At 39.3% G+C, this 21,383-nt stretch overlaps 1 protein-coding gene across 13 annotated transcripts in view; it reads left to right on the top strand.

Moving 5' to 3' along the window:
• The window catches only part of RABGAP1L (RAB GTPase activating protein 1 like), a 755,477-nt gene that overhangs the window by 655,477 nt on the left and 78,617 nt on the right, over window positions 1-21,383 (top strand). For 3 of the 13 annotated variants that reach the window (XM_053208975.1, XM_027074253.2, XM_027074255.2), the window contains exon 2: window positions 346-1,091. The exons of 9 other annotated variants lie outside the window; for them this stretch is intronic. In XM_053208975.1, coding sequence (XP_053064950.1) covers window positions 981-1,091 — 111 coding nt within the window. In that variant the 5' untranslated portion in view covers window positions 346-980. Of the gene's footprint in view, window positions 1-345; window positions 1,092-21,383 lie in introns of those variants that run through there. One more of the 13 variants, XM_053208972.1, reaches the window with a different exon arrangement.

The following is a 21,383-nucleotide window of genomic DNA, read 5'->3' as shown; positions in this document are numbered from 1 at the left end:
TTGAGGTTCATATTTACGGTCTCCAACTGGAAAACACTTCTGGTGGCTAAGCCACCACCAGTTCACCACTATCTGCTAACAGGGTAATTAAAAAAAAACAACAGCCTCTAAGTTTAAAAATAAAACAGGAGAACTTTTATCTATGGGAGAAAAACAATACGTTTTTAGAAATGAGACCTTTGTGTTGCTTTGTGAATAACAACAGAAAACAAAGTTCCCCAAATCAGGAATTCTATTTAAAATATTTGCTTGTTTTTTAGTGGGAGAAGGGGAAATGATTTTCAACTGATACTGCAGTCCATTTCATTTTTATATTTAGGTGCTTCTTTTTTTTTTTTTTAACAGAAATAATCAGAGGGGGAAAAGACTCTTTTTTTCATACTTCAGGAGATAATTTTTAACTGCACCAAGAATTCTATAAATTCTGAAAAACTAAAGGTTGCCGTCTATTTATTTTCTGTGAATGTGAAAAAATAAGCCATAAGAAAATCCACTTCTCCTCCAAGAAGAAGACTCTTGATATAAATGATACTGAAGTAAGAAGATAAACTTTAAGTTTCTAATTACCAAGGACGTAGCATAAATCAGTTTGGGGGTCCTTTTGTTTTATTGTTTTTGCAATAGGATATTTCCAGTTAGAAAACTTTTCATTTCTCTTTTTGAAGTTTAAAGAAGATTTCCCAAAACTGAGCTTTCCAGCTGCTGTGTTAAGAACACAGAAGGTGTTTATAGCGTTTACTTCCTCCACAGATAAGAGGACCTACCTTAGTTTTCTACAGGGGGTGAGCTGCCAAAGAAGCCTGTGATAGCAGCTGGTTTTTTTTCATATTTCTTTTTTTCCTCGTGGATTTTTGATACTACACCCCTTCAGACTCAGGTGGGTGTGGGCATTGGCACTGAGCTGCAGTAGGATTTTTCCCTGGATAGTCTGGTCTGGAGCTGGGGTAGCAGCTGCCGCTGTGGAAAGGCCAGCTGGCAAGATGATGGAAGAGATCTCCATTATGGTAGCCTATGACGCCCATGTTTTCAGCCAGCTGCACGACGAAGACTTCCTCACTAGTCTCGTGGCCATCAGCAAGCCCAGATCGATGGTAGGTGGTCCCTTGCACGCGGCTCTGGAGCTGTTTTCCTCTTTTCTAACATGTACTCCTGGAGCAACTCAGGCATCACGTCCTGGGAATTAGAATAGAAGTATTGCTGTTGGCTTTGAGTTCAGGCTACAGACAGGTCTACAGGTTTTTAATGATGTATTTACATCACCAAACACTATATGCTAGTAGTGCGTTTAAAGTGACTTAGGAGTCATACCTAACCTAACCTCACCTAACCTAAGTTAATGCTTTCATATATGGTGAGGGTGAGAAGAGTTTTATAGTACCAAATATCGCCCCGCCTCATGCGTTTGCCTTGTATGCGTGTCTGTGATGACAGATGCAGGTGAAGGTCACCTGCATTTACACACACATGATTCAGTCTTTGAAGTAGAACAATTTTACGTGTGGGCTATAACATCAACACAAAGTTAAGTGATCTAAAAGCCAGATAACTTTCAAAATGTTTACATTATTATGAAGAACTATTATGAAAATAGCTTCTAGTATAATTTTAGTTTGGATTTAATATTGGTAAATTTTTGAAACAATTCTCCAAGCGTCTTGGTGCACACGTCCTCGCATAATAGGAAAATGAAGTTCTTGCAAATGTTTGTTGTTTCTTCTATGTAGATGTCATATCATGGCTCTCGAGTTTAAGACAGTAGTGAAGCATACCTTTTATACTAACTTGCCTAATTCTTGCCATAGTAACCTCTTATTCATCATATTTGATAGTACTCATCACAGACAACAGGACGAAAGACTATATCGTAACCATTATCTTGTTAGTATGAAACCCTGATTCTCTATTTTAAGGCATAGGAACCTTAAACACACGATGGCAATTTTTTCAAACAATGAAATTGCAATGAAAACATAAAGGGGACTCTCATAGGTAGATTTTAAAAGACTTAAGGGTTACATTAATTAGATGTAGTCTACTGCCATTGTTCAGATGCTGATTTGAACAAACTATTAAAAAAATCTATAATTGACCAATTAAATATTTAATGATATTAAGAGGATTATTCATTTTTATGAAATAATGATAGTACAATTATGTTAAAAATGGTAACTTCGAGATACATATTAAGATAATTATAGATGAAGTATCTGCAAAGATTCAAAAATATTTATGATTCAGTAGAGGGGTTGGTGATATGGATGAAGTTATATGAACTTACAGAACTGTGTTGGTAACTGTTGAAACTGAGAGAGGAGTAATAGGGATTCATTATACTCTCTCCACTTTTGTAGAATTTTTTTTAAAGTCGGCCCCATGCCCCCCGTGGGTCTTGAACTCACAACTTTGAGATCAAGAGTTGCATGCTGTACTGACTGAGCCAGCCAGGCGCCCCAGTAGATGTTTTATAGATGCAGTGGATGTTTTTATTTTTACTTTTTTAAAATTTTATTTATTTAGGTGATCTCTACACCCAACATGGGGCTCAAACTCATGAATGAGATGAAGAATTGAACACTCTTCCTCCTGAGCCAGCCAGGGATCCCGGTAGATGCAGTTTAAAAGTCAGCTGGCCTGGGGTGCCTGGGTGGCTCAGCCGGTAAAGCGGGTCCAACTCTTGCTTTCAGCTCAGGTCATGATCTCACAGCTCCGTGGGATTGAACCCTGCGTTGGACTCTGTGCTGTCAGCATGGAGCCTGCTTGGGATTCTCTCTCTCCCTCTCTCTCTCCTTCCTCACTCGGGTGTGCTTGCTCTCTCTCTCTCTCTCTCTCTCTCTCACTCACTCAAATAAATAAACAAACTTAAAGTCAACTGGACCAAAAAAATAGCAAAGCCAAACAAATACTACATAATATACTTATATAAGTGTTCATTGATACAGAAACATCTAGCCTTTTGCATTCTTGTCTTCTGTTTAAAAAAAAATTTTTTTACATTTATTCACTTTTGAGAGATGGAGTGTAAGCTGGGGGAGGGGCAGAGAGAGAAGGAGACACAGAATCCAAAGCAGGCTCCAGGCTCTGAGCTGTCAGCACAGAGCCTGATGCGGGGCTCAGACCCACGAACCATGAGATTACGACCTGAGCCGAAGTTGGACACTTAACTGACTGAGCCACCCAGGCGTCCCTTAACTTCTATTTTATAATTATATATGTTGATATTATTGCCAACCCTTGGTTAACCACAATATTTTATCAAGTCAGCAGAGAGTCTCAGTGGTTATGGATAAGCTCTTAACTTCATTTTAGCCATTAATTTCACAATATTTCACCATGAAGACTTATCCAAAGAATTCAGAATTCATTTCATTTCTTTTTGATCATCCTGTTAAGATCCTCTTAAGGTGTCTGTGCAGCCTTAAAAAAAAAAAGAAGAATCAAAAACAGATGTAAAGTGGCACAATCTAGAGGACAAAGGAGGCTGAGGAGAGAGGCAGTGACTGAGTCCTAGGGAACATCTTACACTCAGTGAGTGTAGGACATCATGCTGTGTGTGTTGTGCATGTGGTCATATGCACATGTGCAGGAGACACAGAGAGAAAATGAGCTAATTAATATTTATGTGCTCACTGGGAAACACTCTTCCATTTGTAGATCAGATGAATATTCAATATATTGATATAGGTTATGCCTTGATGCAACTTCAGCTCCCCCAACGCACATTTCTACTCCTAATCCTGGAGCATATTTGGTATGAAATTTGGTTACTAATGTGGAAAGCCTCAGAGGTATGATAAAGGCACAAAATACTGCTCTGTATTCAACTTTTAAATAATATTGATGTTGGGGTGTTGAACTTAATTATACAACTTTCTGGAGATATTTAGTTTTCTTTATCAGAATTGAAAATTTAAAAGAGTTGACTGGTACCATCTTTTGAAAGTGATATTTGGTTTTGGTTCATGTGGAAAAGTCATATTAAAATTGTGCTAAGGTGAAATATTTATCACTTACTTTTGATTCTGTATTCCATTCTTTGCTTTGTCCAAGATGAACCGTTTAAATTGTATGAAAGGGATAAATACTCAGATTTTCTACAGTATAAAATAAATTACTTCTCAATCTGATTTATTACTGCACTATGAAGCAAATTACATTCTTGCTACCATATAAAATCTTTTGGGTGTAGGTTGACTATTACAAAAGATATTTAGAAGCTTTCTTAGTACAAGATTAATTAAATGTTTTTCTGTAATTGGACTTTGTTTCATAATGGAAGGTAGTTTGATTCCTCAAATGGTTAAAAAAAAAAAGAAAAGAAATAAAGAAAGAAAAAAACCATTAAGCATGGTGGTTTTGGTGTGGACACTGAATCATTTCTTGTTTATAAGTAGCCCTGTGGCTTTCTGGCATTTTTGGTGGAGACTTGTGGTAAAAAATACAAGCCATTATGCATACAAGACTAAAAGAAAACTTGACTAAACAATACTTAACTGTTACTACATGTGATGTATTCAGTTTTTTTCCTATTTTGTTTGCGGCTAGTTATGTACCACTAAATTGATTTCAGAAATGTTTCAAGCCACACTTAGAAAAACATGGTTATAGCCTATTTATCCTTTAAAAATGAACAATAATGCAGGGGTGCCTGGGTGGCTCAGTCAGCTAAGCATCCGACTTCGGCTCAGGTCATGATCTCATGGTTCGTGGGTTTGAGCCCCACATTGGGCTCTGTGCTGACAGCTCAGAGCCTGGAGCCTGCTTCCATTCTGATTCTGTGTCGCCCTCTCTTCCCCTCCCCTGCTCCCACTCTGTCTCTCGAAAATAAATAAATGTTAAAAAAAATTTTTTTACATAAACAGTAATGCAAGCAAATCACAAATCCCTTTATACAGCTCCCTTTAGACAATCACAGGTAAGAAAAAAGGATAAGGAAGCCAAGCATAACTCCTCTTGTCCCCCAGATTCCTTTCTTTCATTTATATTCTATCTCTCTCCTCCTCCCTTTCTCCCTCTCATTCCCTCTCCTCTTCTCTCCCCTCTCTCTGCCTCCCCACCCCACCCCCCACAATAAGAAATGACCTGGCCCCCTGACTGGCTCACTTGATAGAGCAGCTGACTCTTGACCTTGGTTGGCGTCATGAGTTCGAGCCCCATGTTGGGTGTAGTCGTTACTTTAAAAAAAAATTACCTAGGCCAGTGTTGTATTTACGAAGATAAACTAAACAAAAGCTTAGAGTCTCCACTAGAAAAACCTAAGAACTTTTAAATTACAGCAAAAATAAATTGGTGTGTAAGGTGAAAATCCAGGATAATCAAAATGGCTCCAGAAACATTTAGAAAGGTGCCTCATTGAACATAGTATTCCAGCCTTCCTTTAAATCTAAAAGATTATTTTTTCTTTAGTTGTTCATTGGCTGAAATTAACTGGCTTGCATTTTGAGGCAAAGTTGTACCTTCCCCCCATTCTCCCTCCAACACATATATCTTTAAATTCCAGAGTGGTGCTCACACCAGGAATAATAAACATATGAGGGAGGCAGTCTCTGAAGTTGTCCTCAGTCAGGGCCTTCTGTGCCAGAGAGGAATGGCCAGCATTCCTCTTTACTGCCTCCACCATTTCCAGTTATCTCTGTAGCTGCCTGGTGTAAATAAGGGAAAAAGAGCACACCTGTTATATTTATTATACATTCCAAAGGAAGATTTGAATATGTATTTGAATTCGAAACATATGATTTAAACAGTGAACAAGCCTAATAACCAATGCATAGTTTCTGTCAAGCTTGACTTTCAGGTTAAGTGTTAATTTATATTCTGAATTATCTTAACTTTTTAATCTATACAGGGATCACCAAAGGAATATTGCCTTCTGACGTATGTTAGGGCAGTATGTAGTGTTAACCAACATTTTTGGGTTATTGCAATGAGCTGGTATAAATAGAGTATCCCTTCCTCCAAAGACCTCACAGTCAAGTAAATGAGAGAAACAAAATAAATATTTATGGGAGTGATGAGTTGGCTATTATAGGGTAGAACAAAGTAGAGAATAACCACCACTGATTGAGCAGTGTGGAAGAAGCCTTCAAAAGGGACTGGGGGCACTTAAGTCAGGCTTTGAAAGCTGACCAGGTGCTTGCCAACTGGTGGAAGAGGGTAGGACCTTTCTGAGCAGGGGGAACGGCTTGTGCAAAGGCTCAAGGGTTAACTGCTTTGGGGGCTTTTTAAGTTACACAGTGTCCAATTGAAGTTTTAGATCTGCTACTTATTCATAAATTACCTAAATTCTCTAAACTTCAGTTTCTTCATCTGAAAAATGAGGGACATAGTAGTACCACTTCATTGGATTAGTGTAAGCATTAAATGAGCATTTGTACATATTTAGCCCAGTGAATGCCCTTGCTGATTGTCTCCCTTCTAACAAGGAAAGGGCTGTTCAAACTGGGGAAGGCTTGAAGGAAGGAGTGGGCTGAATAGATAAGGTGCCATAGCAATGTGGAATGAGGAGGTGGGTGGACAGGATAAGGTGGATTCTTTGGTTTACCCTGGTGAATTGTTTAATTAGGGAATCACTATCAGGATATCAGTCCTACAGGAATCTTGAAGCCTTCTGCCTTGAAGACGGTACAAAAGATCTTAGGTGTGAGCCTTAGGGTGGTGGGAAGGCAACGTAGAATCAACAGGAGAGATTTATGTGAGCCAAACCATCTGCTGAGTAGATGTATCCGGTATTGCACAATAATCTGGTGGTAATGGACTGACAGGGGCCATGCTGCCTGTGGAAAAAAATTTTAAAGGGCATTACAACAGTGCAGGTAAAAAGTTGACAAGTGTCTAGTCTTAGACAATGGCAGTGTGATAAAGAAATTAATCCACACATGTTGATAGGTTCTTGCAATAGATACATGTAGTAATACTACTTAGGAAGAAGCAGCTGATCTATTTGAGAAGAGTAAATTAGGGAGTTAAGTTGAAAACTACTATAAGCTCCTCACCTTACAGAACTGGAATTTTTGTTGTTGTGTTGACTTGAATGGGCAAGTTTGATATCAAGAATGTAATGGAGAAAGGGCGGCCTGGCTTCACCATGTTCCACTTCTAGAAATTCGAGGTCACATGTCACCGTAAGAGGCTTGGTGTCCAGTGGTAGAACTGTCCATTAACACAAACCACTTACCCAGGCTAGCACATATCTGCGCTCTGTTACCACTAGATATATGTTCTTAACTGGCAGATACCAAAATAGCAGCACTGTGCCAGCAAAGGAAGGGAGCTCCTTCAGGGAGCTACGGTTTATCTGATCTATAAATGGGAGATGAGGGTAGGCATTCTGAAATCACTTTCTCCTTACTGGGTTGGCACACCAATTTAATGTGGTGTGCCAAATTAGAAAAAAAAATCAGAGCAGTTCCATGTGCCAGAGATGGGTAAAACAATGAAATCAATATTGCTTCTAAATCTTCACTGCATATACATTTCAAATCTTGACTGGAGCAAAACATAAAGCCAATTAATTCCTCCATATTCTTAAAATAATGTTAGTATCTGAACGTTTTCTGTTCTCCATTGTTATTTAGCCTGTGCACGTTTTGGCGGTATTTCATCAATTTCAGCTCAGTAGCAGGAGCCAAATTTTCCCTCATTTGGTTATCAGTTCTGATATGAGTTAAGGTTCTTACAGTTGCAAGTAGTAAAATCTTGAGCTATCTTCAACAGGAAAGGGAACTTCTCATGCAGACACCAGAGTGTGTCCCTTTAAACACAAGCACAGAGGTGCGGCCAGGCAGCTGAGCTGGCACCGGACCCCTGCTGGCAAGCACGCTCCCTGTCTCTTGCCATCTAATTAACTTCTCTCTTGGCCTCTCCTTTATTTATCTGTCTCTCTACCCGCTTTCTGCTTCTTCATTCCCAAGAAATATGGCTGCCATTCAGCATCCAGATTTACAGTTCTGTCATATGCAGAGAGTTAAGTTGCTACCCCTAAATCACAAGTCCAGATTCCTCAGAGACAGTATGCCTGAGTAGTGTTGGGTGAGGTGACACAAAATAGAGTAGAGCCTGTGGGTGCAGACTCGGGAGCCAAACTGACTGGGTCAAATCCCACCTCACCTCCAACTAGCTCACTGACTTTTGGCAGATTATGTGACCTCTCTGAGCTTCATTTTTCTCATCTGTTAAATTATAGGATTAAATCAGTTCATGCAAGTAAAGCACTTGAGAATAGCTATCACATAGTAAGAGGCATATGTACGTTAGTTGGTATTATTCCAAACTGATTTCTCTTAAAAAAATTTTTTTTCAATGTTTATTTATTTGTGAGAGACAGAGACAGAGCACGAACAGGGGGAGAGCAGAGAGAGAGACATAGACTCCAAAGCAGGCTCCAGGCTCTGAGCTGTAAACACAGAGCCCGATGTGGGGCTTGAACCCACGAACCATGGACTGAACCGAAGTCAGATGCTTAACTGACTGAGCCTCCCAGGCACCCCCAAACAGATTTCTTTTTAAAAAATCTTAAAATAGGAGATTAACTTTTAGTAGACTTTATAACTAAATTCATCATCCAAAAATTAGTGTTTATTTTTATTTTTGAGAGATTGCGCAAGCAGGGGAGGGGTTGAGGGAGAGGGGGACAGGAAATCCAAAGTGGGCTCAGTGCTGACAGGAGAGAGCCCAATGCGGGGCTTGAACTCCTGAACCATGAGATCATGACTATAGCTGAAATCAGACACTTAACCAACTGAGCCACCCAGGCATCCCTATTTAGGTTGTTTGGGTAATAAATATGAAATTGAACCAGCTTCTGTAACAATAATTAGAACTTTTCTGCATTTAATCCTGTTTTAGATGTTGAAAAATAATCTTTCTATACTGGCCTGGGGGTGATGTTGATTTGTAAGTCAATCCAAAACAATTTTTTGGAAGATGTTATAGAAACAGTTATAGAAGTCTGTTATAGAAACAGACATAGGGGCGCCTGGGCGGCTCAGTCAGTTGGGCGTCCGACTTCGGCTCAGCTCATGGTCTCACAGCTTGTGGGTTTGAGCCCTGTGTCGGGCTCTGTGCTGACAGCTCGGAGCCTGGAGCCTGCTTCCAATTCTGTGTCTCCCTCTCACTCTGCTCCTCGCCTGCTCACACACTCTCTCTCTCTCTCTCTCTCTCTCAAAAATAAATAATAAACATAAAAAAATTTAAAAAAAAGACATAAAACATAATATATTAAATTATTTCTCTCTGTCTTGTAAGTCCTAACTTGTCCACAGTGGTTGAAAAGTCTTACTCTAGGTTTTTTGTTTGTTTTTAGCATCCATGTTTGTATTCAATATAATAATCAATCAAAAATATTCATTGATCTGCTACTGTGTGCTATGCTATATTTTTAAGCCCTGCGAGCGAGGTGTGAACACAAAAGACATATCCGTTGTGAATCTTATACTATTTGGGGAGAAGTCAGAAAGAAATATTAGCTAATGATATCACTTATCAGCTATGATCAGTATTATGCACAGACTTAAAATGAAGTGATACCGTCAAAAGGGATTCATTGGAGGTTTTATTTTGGGTAGTCAATGAGGGCTTCAGTGGTGTCATTTGAGATATGAATGGCATCCTTGGGAAAATTAGGAAAGAGTATTTCAGGCAGAGAAAAGCTCTGAAAAAAGGCCCAAATTGGTAGAGTTTGATATATTAGCTAAACAGGAAGGTCAGTGTGGGATCACAGTGTGGAAAGAGCACCAGGGGCCAGGGGCAGACAGTGGTAAGAAATGGGGTTGGGGAAGAAGTTGGGAACCGCTATGATGTAGGACTTCTAAGCCAGAAGGAAGAGTTCAGGTTTTATTCCTTATTTGATGTCCTTGTATTTTAAAAATCTGACAAATCAGATTTTACATCTTGTTTAACAGGAATTTAAAATGATGATTGAATTATTGGAGAAGCCAATATTATATCAAAAACTTACCACTGTGCTCAAACTCAATATGAAATTGTAGCATTCAGACTCAATGCCAGGACTACAAGCTGGCTTACGAACAGGATTTGCAACAAAACAAAGCAACACTAACACTGGAGCCCTGATTATTATACTGCCCACAATAGGATTCCTGGCAGGCAGGCTGAAATACTGAAGAAGCCCTCTTAAATCTGACACAGTCAGGACTGTAGTCAGTTCATAGAAGAAGTTGGCTCAGAGGATGAAGCATAAAAAAACAGTACATACTAACCTAAACATTTATTTTAACTTAAAACATCAGTATATATTCATAATCCATTTTAGTACAGGAAACTTAATGCCCTTTCTTAGAATAGGAATTCTGAAATACATAATGCTAATTAGTTTTCTTTTTTTAGATTAAAAAAAATTTTTTTTAACATTTACTCATTTTTGAGAGACAGAGAAAGACAGAACATGAGTAGGGGAGGGGCAGAAGGAGACACAAAGCCCGACGCGGAACTCAAACTCACGAGCCATGAGATCATGACCTGAGCCAAAATCAGATGCTTAACCGACTGAGCCACCCAGGTGCCCCTCTAGTTTGTTTTCTTAAGAGAACAACAAATTAAAAAATTTATGAAGCAATCTAATGCAAACTTTGTAGAGGTTTTGTTTTTGTTTTGTTTTACAACTTTTTACATCTTTTTTTTTTTTAAGTTTATTTTGAGAGAGCATGTGTACGAGTGAGCAGGGGAGAGGCAGAGATTGAGGGAAAGAGAGAGAAGCTCAAACAGGCTCCGCACTGTCAGCACAGAGCCCCACAAGCAGCTCCACCTCATGAACCATGAGCCACCCGGGTGCCCTGCAATTAACTCTTTAAAAAAATTTTTTTAATGTTTATTCACTTTTGAGAGAGAGAGAGAGAGAAGGAACAAGCTGGGGAGGGGCAGAGAGAGAGAGGGAGACACAGAATCCGAAGCAGGTGCTAGGCTCTGAGCTGTCAGCACACAGCTTGACACAGGGCTCGAACTGACGAACCGTGAGATCATGATCTGAGCCACAGTCAGAAGCTTAACCAACTAAGCCACCCAGGCGCCCTAACTGTTTTTTAAACATAAACTCAGCTGTGGTCTACTCACCACAAGAGTTAAGCATGCCCAGTGTATACAATTTCTTTATGAAGGGAACAGAGAGCATTAGTTAATCGGGCAAAAATTTTCAAGAGCACACATCATGCACAACAAACACAACAAGCAGCTATGAATCCTGTTGCACATCCCAGTAAGCATTTCTATTTCCTTTGGGAGTCTTTAGATGGCTAGGGTGTGGTTGATCTTGGCCGAGCACAGCGGATATAGCCGAGTTTACTTAGTTTCTGGACCCAGGTTTGGTTAGATCTGTTCCATATCTCATTATTTTTGGAATCAATAGGCAATCTGGAGCATGTCCTTCTCTTGACAGAGTTTAGAAATTCCCCGAAGGGTCAGTGGAAACATCAGATGCCTCTTAAAGGCCTCCATTCAGATCTAGCACACTGATTTGTATCCATGTTCCATTGGCTGAAACAAATCAGGAGGTCACTTCCAACATGGTGGGGCAGAAAGTATATACCATCATGGAGGCTGGAGGATGGGGAAGTGACTATTTGCCAAACAGCCATCTACTACATATGTAATAACTGACCCTTCATGTGTTCATCATAGTTGGGTTAGCTATCTAAAATATATAAACACCGTGTTTCTCAATAACATACATCATTTATAGTCACACAAACCGTACATCTCCCGATTTGTCATCAGAAAATAACATTTACTCAGAAATACAATAAAACCTGAATGTAAATTCATACTTTCCACTCTTTTGCTTTTTCATTTTACTTGGAACTTTGAAGTGGCACTCTTCTTACCCATCTCTCTCAAAGGTAATTAAAAACTGAAATCTCTTCTCCAGTGACATGCTGTGGTATGCCAACATTGTTATTCCCACCTGAGCCATCTTTACAGCCCAAGGATTTTTAACAATTTTGGGGTCACAGACTCTTTTGGCAGTTTAAGTCCACGGATCCCTTATCAGAAAACTGTTTTTAAGGGCATAAAATAAAATAAAATTACAAAGGAAACTAATTGTATTGAAATATAGTTATCAAAATAGAGAAAAATCACATTTAAAAAAAGTTGAGATATAATTGTCATATAACGTATTAGTTTCAGATGTACAACATAATGATATGATTTGACATCTGTATATATTGCAAAATGATCACAATAAGTCTAGTTAACATTCAGCACCAAACATACTACAATTTTTTTCCTTGTGATGAGAACTTTTTTTTTAAGATATTGCCATTTTTTAAAATTTAAATCCAAGTTAGTTAACATACAGTGTAATAATAATTTCAGGAATAGGATTTACTGATTCATCACTTACGTATAATACCCAGTGCTCATCCCAACAACTGCCATCCTTAACGCCCATCACCCATTTAGCCCATCCCCCCGCCACCCAGCACCCCACCAGCAACTCTCATTTTGTTCTCTGTATTTAAGAGTCTCTTATGGTTTGTCTCCCTCTCTGTTTTTATTTTATTTTTGCTTCCTTTCCCCTATGTTCATCTGTTTTGTTTCTTTAATTCTGCATGTGAATGAAATCATCTGATATGTGTCTTTTTCTGACTGACTTATTTTGCTTAGCATAATACACTTCCATCCACATTGTTGCAGATGGTAAGATTTCATTCTTTTTGGTCACTGAGTAATATATATACTACATGAATTCACCAGTTGATGGACATTTGGGCTCTTTCCATACTTTGGCTATTGTCAATAGTGCTACTATAAATTGGGGTGCATGTGCCCCTTCGAAACAGCATACCTGTATCCCTTGGATAAATACCTAGTAGTGCAATTGCTGGGTTGCAGGATAGTTCTATTTTTAATTTTTTGTGGGGCCTCCATACTGTTTTCCAGAGTGGCTGTACCAGTTTGCATTCCACCAACAGTGCAAAAGGTTTCCCCTTCCTCAGCATCCTCGCCAACATCTGTTGTTGCCCAAGTTGTTAATTTGAGCCATTCTGATTAGGTGAGGTGGTATCTCATTGTGGTTTTGATTTACATTTCCCTGGTGATGAGTGATGTGGAGCATCTTTTTTATGTGTATGTTAGCCATCTGGATGTCTTTTTTGGAAAAGTGGCTGTTCATGTCTTTTGCCCATTTGTTCACTGGATTATTTGTTTTTTGGGTGTTGAACTTGCTAAGTTCTTTATAGATTTTGGATACTAACCCTTTATCTGATATATCATTTGCAAATATCTTCTCCCATTCTGTCTGTTAAGACATCGCTTTTTTTAAATTGAAGGTCGAAAGTTGGTCACATTCAGAGATTAACAGGCCTCATATAGATAGTTAAAACCATCCTTCTCTTTCTTAGTTAACCATCTCCTAATTTCAGGTAATGTCCACAAGTTCTTTAGAACCATTTGAAATTGTCCTTTGAGGAGGTCCACCACACCACTATATAACAAAGGCTTGACCGCACATACCACTGGATAGTATCTCACTGGATATCATCATCATCAAAGAGATCTACAAAATCATTTAAAAAGTCTGCATGAACTGCCTTCTCATTGGCTGCCAAGTTCATCAAGGAGCCTGGAGCTGTCCATACAGGGTCCTTACAGGGCCTGGCACGCCCTCAGGAAACATCTTGTGTATGCTGTCTTCATCTACACTGTGGTGCTTTAGGCATCCCTGGCCCTGTGATGAGAACTTTCAAGATCTACTCTCAGCAGCTTTCAAATACACAATAGAGTATTATTTTTTATTGACATGTAATTGACATAATACAACATTATATTAATGTCAAGTGTACAACATAGTGATTTAACATTTATACACATTGCAAAGTGATTACCACAATTAATCTAGCTAGCATCAGTGTCCTATTTATTTTATAACTAAGTTTGTACCTTTTAGTCCCCTTTGCCTATTTTACCCATTCCATTGCAATAGAGAATTATGAATTATACTCACCATACCACATATCTCATCCCCTAGACATAACTTTATACCTGGAAGTTTGTACCTTTTGACTATCTATACACATTTTGCCCACCGTCAACTCCCCAAAATCCGATTTATGATAGAGTACTATGTGCTTCTTTATTAATACATTAAATAACAAGATAGGGTAGCAAGGAGAATAACTGCCATAACTCCAAAATAGTGATAAATGTAAATAATGTTTTGAGGTAGACGCAATAACTAACGTGAATGAAAATATCTGTAATATCTATAGCTGATAATTTCAGATGTTTAGGAAAATAAAGATATTTTCTCTGTCAGAGCTCAAGGATGCTGAATTCTCACCACAGTCCCCTAATATAGCATTTAACCTGCATTACCTGAGACACACAGGTTTTAGTAACTTTCCTTTCCTTATGGCTGCCTATGAGAAATCTTGGCCATGGCTTGCATTCTGTCTTCTCCTTCTCGAAGGTAGAAGAATACATGTGAAACTTTTGTGATTATTTGATTAATCTCTCACTAACTCATAGCATCCATGAGAGCAGGGCTGTGTATGTTTCTGTTAACCACTGTGTCCCCAGCCCAGCCTGGTGCCTGGTGCATTGTTCTCTGTGTATGTATTGAATTGATAGCACTGGGGGGACATGAAGCACCACATAGGTACAATCATTGGTCTACAGAGGGTGATGTTTGTGACAGTTGACTGTATTCATACATATCTGTACACATAGGGAGAGTTATTTAAAAAAATTTTTTGTCCTTAGACCTTTATACTAAATTCTGTTTTTTTTAAAATGTTTACTTACTTATTCTTGAGAGAGGGAGAGAGCACAAGCAGGGGAGAGGCGGAGAGAGAGGGTGACACAGAATCTGAAGCAGACTCCAGGCTCCACACTGTCAGCACAGAGCCTGATGTGGGGCTGGAACCCATGAACCCTGAGATCATGAGCTGAGCTGAAGTCAGATGCCTAACCAACCGAGCCACTTTTGTAGTAACTTCTGATAGAATTGGTTGTGGAGTCAGGGTCGAGTCTACTTAAATACTTACATATTAGTTCTTAATTGTTAAGAAATGCTTGTTTCTGTTCTAACTCAGTGGTTCGTGCAACATGCAGATCTCCTGTGTGCATAGCACTGTGCTAACCTCTGACACATCTTCAGAGCGATGCCAGTCTAGACAGCCAAGTAAACACTTGCCATGAACCAAGGATGAGAGTGCTGTTAGAGCTAAGATGCCTTCGTCTTCTTCGCGTATCTGTCACACCCTACACCCTCACTGAAATGAGATATTCTGTCTGCTTTTTGAGTTGTACAGTGAGGTTCATTTTCCTTCTCTACCACAGCACCTGACACATAGAAAGGTTCTAACGAGAGAATAAAGGAATGATCGGGAGAACGTGAGAAGTAGAGATACTTTCGTAAAGATGTGGTCACTTTTTTTTTTAAGTTTATTTATTTATTTTTAGAGACAGGGAGAGAGAGGGCAGAGAGAGAGAATCCGAAGCAGGCTCCACACCATCAATTCAGAGCCCAGCACAGGGCTCGAATTCATAAACTGTGAGATCATGACTTGAACTGAAATCAAGAGTCAGACCTTAACCAACTGAGCCACCCAGGCACCCCAACAAATTTTTTTTTGTTAGCGTTTTGGTTTTTAAGCTTTTACAATTTTACCTTTTGAATAAGTAGTACTTTCACGTGCTTTCAGAATTTTGACAAATATAAAATGGCTTCTAATGAAGTTTACTACACATTCCTATTGTCCTGTGATGTCACTAATGTTTTAGAGATCTCCTTCCAGAAATATTTTATGCACATATAAGCAAATTTGTATATATTCTTCCCCTCTCTTTTTATAGAACTTATGGTGTCCCATTCTGTGCTCTTCTCATTTAACAGTGTGTGTTAGAGATTTTTGTTGTTGTTGTTTTTGTCAGTACATCAAGGACTCCTCGCTCATTTGACAGCTGCATACTGCTTTACTATATGGATTTCCATATGTTTAACCAACTCCCAATATTTGCATATATAAGGTTGTTTCCAATATTTTGCTGCTATAGACTGTGACAAGTGAATAATCTTGTATACCATCATTTTACAAATGTGTGAATATATCTGTAGGTTACATTCCTAGGAGTGAAATTGCTGGGTGGAAGGGTAGTGCGTTTTTAATTTTGATAGTTAGAGCCTAATTGCTCTCTTTGAAGGATATATTGTTTTCCCCACCAACAATGTTTAAAACTGTGCCCATTTAAAATTGGAAATTTTGGGACACCTGAGTGGCTCAGTCAGTTGAGCGTCCAACTTCAGCTAAGGTCATGATCTCGCAGCTCATGAGTTCGAGCCCTGCGTCGGGCTCTGCTGACAGCTCAGAGCCTGGAGTCTGTTTCAGATTCTGTGTCTCCCTCTCTGTTTGTCCCAACCCACTCGCATTCTGTCTCTGTCTCTCAAAAATTAATAAACGTTAAAAAAAATTTTTTTTAATTGGAAATTTTGGGGTAGAATTCTAAAGAAAAAACAGCAATTTTTCAGGTGGTCAGGTGGAGAGGAAATATGTTCCATATAGAAGGAATAGTATTTTCAGAGGGATACAGGAGCAAGAGAGGTATCTGGGAATTTTAGCTTTTTCCATCTAGCTAGAATATAGAAGGAAGGCCAGGAAGTGGTAAGATAGTAGGAGTTGGTCATGAATGGTTTTAGTGTAATGCTAAGGAACTGATACTTTTATTTTATTTTATTTTACTTTATTTTATTTTATTTTATTTTATTTTATTTTATTTTATTTTATTTCTTTTTAGTAGGGGAGGGGGGGAGGAACGGAGAGAGAGAGAGAGAGAGACTGGGTGGGAGGGAGGGAGGCAGGGAGAGAGAGAGAGAGAGAGAGAGAGGATCACAAGCAGTCTCTACCAACACAGAGCCAGACTTGGGACTCAATCCCACAAACCCTGGGGTCATACCTGAGCCAAAATCAAGATGAGATGCTCAACTGACTGAGCCAGTCAGGCACTGATATTTTTAATTCTATAGGGAAAGGTTTTGAGTAGGTACATAATGTAATGAAGTTGATTAATACATGTTACAGAAAGAATAGATGTTTCTAGCTATTTATTTAAAGTGAAGGTTGCCAAATAGGTGTAGTCCCTAAAGATCTTTTTGCAACTTAAAGATTTTTTCCTCATTAATAACTAAAATAATATGTTGACATACAAAATTTAGGAAATGCATATAAATAAAAACTAAAACAAATAAAATAGGGGGACATGGGGGGCTCAGTCGGTTAAATGTACAACTCTTGATTTTTGGCCCAGGTCATGATCTCGTGGTTCGTGAGATCGAGCTCTGCAAATGCACAACCCCTTTGGAATTCTCTTTCTCTGCCCCCCTCTCTCTCTCAAAAATAAATAAACATAGAGGGACAGAGCATGAGTGGGAGATGGGGAGAGAGAGAAGGAGACAGAATCCAAAGCAGGCTCCAGGCTCAGAGCTGTCAGCACAGAGCCCATTGTGGGGCTCGAACCCATGAGCAGCGAGATCATGACCTTAGGCAAAATCGGACACAACCGACTGAGCCACCCAGGTGCCCCCATCAAAATAAATAAACATTTAAAAAAATAAAGCAGAAATTACAACTTTATCACTCTGAGATTTTCCCTATCCAAATAATTCCTGTTGCTCTTAAAACAATAAAAGAAAATCAGTATATGTATTAGGTTAAGAAAATACAGACAAAGTGGTTTCCAAAGACAGCTACTTGCTAAAAGATTCTTGTAATTTCTTCGAGGAAAAAAGAAAAACTGCATATTCCTCCATAAATCACAGCATAATTGTCAGTGTAGGGTTATACAGTGATGGCCTTCTCTTAAATATCTGGGTGTCCTATCCGTGCTGTCAGTTTGGAGCCCAATGCGGGACTTGATCTCATGGACCGTGAGATCGTGACCTGAACCGAAATCAAGAGTCGGTCGCTTAACTCAGCCATCCAGGAGTCCCCATACGGGTGTCTTCTTAGAGACATAACCGCTGTGTTTTCTTTAAAGACCTTGCTACAAACCTTTTGGAGAGATACTGATTACCTGTGCTGCTTTTCTTCTTTGTGACACTTTACTGACAGACACCTCTCTCATCAGGATCTTAATTATCAGCCATACAAAGTATGTGGAAGGATGGTAAGTTTCAGAAAGCTGGACTCTTCTGTTCATACTCAGAAGTCTTTGTGTGGAATGATCCTAATTGCCCAGTCTTCCACTTGTAGGGCCTGTTGGAACAGTTTGTAAGCAGATCCTTTTCAGACTCTTCTTGGGTAAATAATCTCCAGGTTGCTAATGCTGTGTTTGAACACATTCATCCTGCTGCTTCACAGGTGCATTAAGGTACCTTGAAATCACTTTTTTCCTTCTTTAATTACATCCTAAGAACTTTAAAGGGGAGGGAAGGAAGATCCCAGGTGGATTTACTGATCTATCCGTTGAAGTATTCCAAGGTGATAGATTGTAACAGTTTTGATGATTTGAGATTCAGTGTATCCAAGGTAATATTAAAACCTTACAGTACTTGATAAATGCTGGAGTCAGCCTAATTTCTCTTAATAGTTAAAATATGACCCTTGGTTAGAAGCCCAAAAGCCCTGCGATGCCTGCCAACCTAACAATCACATTAATTTGATTCCTTCATGTAAAATGATCGTTTTTATTGCTCCTGCCTGAAAGGTGCAAATTGCTTTCACTCTTGGATGTAGGCTGCTCAGCTTCCCTCTGATTAAAGAGACAGGAAATATATCTTCCATCTAAAGTATTAATGTCACTTGTAAATTTGTAGTCTAATTTGTCATTGACTTGAACTCCTGGAAGAAGATTTGAAAAGCCAAGGTGTAACTTAGCACTCCAGATTAACACCAGCATTAAGTGTTTTCAGTGACCAGCCTTCCCAGTGTTGGAAGGGCACAGAGTGCAGAGAGGAGGGTAAGAGAGAGGCCTGGAATGGATGGGAATGTATTTCGTCTAACTCAGAGGGGTATGACTGAGTTGGCTGGACTCACAGGTTCATTTTTCTTCTGAGAAGGACTTTGACCTGTTACGTCAGGAAGGGGGCACCGTATATAATCATCAATGGAAGTGGAGCTTTGGAACTTAGTGCACTGCATTTGGTACAAGAGGGTATTGAGACTGGACCCAGGGGAGAAAAGAGGTCATTTGTTAACAGACACTAGCTAAGAGATGAAGGCTTTTTCTCACCCCTTATCAGGTCAGAACATGATAGAAATTCTACCAAAATGGGTTAAATATGTAAACAAAGTAATTGAATAAGAGTTCTTTCTGTTGACTGGAATCATAGAAACTATTCTGTGTATTCTCAGCAGATTTGAGAATAAAGAATTGAAAATACTTCAAGGCTGTAAAAATAAAACTGAAGTGATACCAGCATTCCCAATAAAGAGCTACTTGTCACCTCCCTTAAATAATAAGGGAAAAACAAAACACTGTAAAACAAAAGTACTGATTCCATTCAGAGTGAAATGAAGCCATTCAGCCCACTCAGTGTCTTAACCTATATAGTCAGTGGTTGTTTATATATTGAACATATTTGAACATTATGTAAAGTCCACGATGAATTCATACTGAAAATTTTCACTCACCTGTGACCTGTTGAGGCCAAACCCACAGGACTCCACTGGCTTCTAGTTTCAGGGCCTGGGCCCCGCTGTGCCAAGATCATATGATGATGCCTGGACTGTGTGAGGACAGCATTGCTGGCATTATGATGACCCACCTCGCTCGAAATGTCTGTGTGGCCCATCTGCTTGTGTAGATTATCAGTCTTCCTCTGCTTTTAGGGAATTTCCCATATAACAGTAAAGTGTACTTGCCTTTGGTGTGTTTGGTACCCCTGCAAAGGGAAGGAATTAATTTCCTCTCTTGATTCCGCACTGGCTCCGGTATTGGGAGATTTGGAGTAGGCAGAGGACATCCGTCTACTCACAAATGGAGACCAGAGAATTGATGTAAGGCACATCAAGGGCAGGGCCACAAGTCCTGCAGTGTTAGAAGCCGGGCTTCCTTGTGATGGTACTAAAATAGACACAGAACAGAAAGAATGACACATCATTATATATACATTTAATTTCTTTAACACGTTATGTGATTTTTAACTCATTTAATCTCCCCAAGAGCTCTATGAGCTAAGTACAGGTTTTGAGGCTGAATCTCAAGATGGTCAAATGGAAGCACAGACTAACAACCAGCTCAAGGACACCCCGTGGCCAAGTGGCAAGGTCAGAATTTGAACAGTGACTTCCTGGCTCTGAGTTAATGCTCTCAGTCACTATTCAAAACTCATGGTGAAAACAGAACAAAAGGAAAACCAAAACAAAAAAACCCTCGTGGCATTGTTTTATACCCACTCATTAGTTATTACACCCAATATTCCTTTGATTATTAGAGTCCTGAAATTTTTTTTTTGCTTTTTATTTTGAGAGAGAGAAAGAACATGAGCGGGGGGAAGGGCAGAGAGAGAGAGGGAGAATCCCAAGCAGGCTCCACGCTGTCAGCATGGGGTCCCACACGGGGCTCCGTCCCACGAACCATGAAATCATGACCCAGGCCGAAATCAAGAGTCAGATGCCTAACCAACTGAGCCATGTAGACACCCGCAGAATCCTGACATGTTCTGTACTTCAGCAGTTTCTGAGGAAGGTGATAAGTTAAACATTAAACCTATAATTAGAGCTTTCTTAATTTTTGAAGCATGGATCCTGACAGTGATCAGCCCTGTTTTCAGATTCTATTCACTTTCTTTCAGGGATTTGAATAGTAAGGTGAGCATGCTTGTCTAAATGCCAAAAGTTCCGTGTTTGACTTTGTGCTCTATACACGGAAAGAGAGCCTTGTTCTGTAGCACGCATACTGACAGTGAATAAACCTGTTAGCAGTTCTTTTTTGAAGTTCCCTGACTTGTGGAGGAGACACACGGTAACAAGAGTTATTGTTCCAATGAGGCACTGCTGCCATCTGACTTGAATCTCACTTTGCAGCCTATTAATTCAAGTAAGTCTGTGAGCAAAGCTAAGAGTACCTATTGGTTTCATGGAAAAGAAACACACTTTGATAGTGCAGAAAATGGTAGTTTAGAAGAAGATGAAACACAGACACAAAGGCAGCTAATATTAAAAATGCTCTTTGGACAGTTTCTTAAAGGAAGAACACTTATATAAAGGCAATATATATTTTTTGTAGCATTTTTTTTTAAATCAAATTTGCAGATAGCTAACATGGATGGCTAGCATATTGGTTGGCAGAATGAGGATCCAGAAAGATCTGGCTAGAGCAGCATGTCCATGAAACACAATAGGGCTAAGGGTAATATAGGAGATTCGAGTCCAGAAGAATTCTGTATAGTGTGTGGCATTTGAATAATGGTTTTTTAACAATTGTAAGCTAAT

The sequence above is a fragment of the Acinonyx jubatus genome, chromosome E4, assembly GCF_027475565.1.
Source record: "Acinonyx jubatus isolate Ajub_Pintada_27869175 chromosome E4, VMU_Ajub_asm_v1.0, whole genome shotgun sequence".
In the NCBI taxonomy this organism is placed as follows: domain Eukaryota; kingdom Metazoa; phylum Chordata; class Mammalia; order Carnivora; family Felidae; genus Acinonyx; species Acinonyx jubatus.
This window is presented reverse-complemented; position numbering and strand designations above follow the sequence as displayed.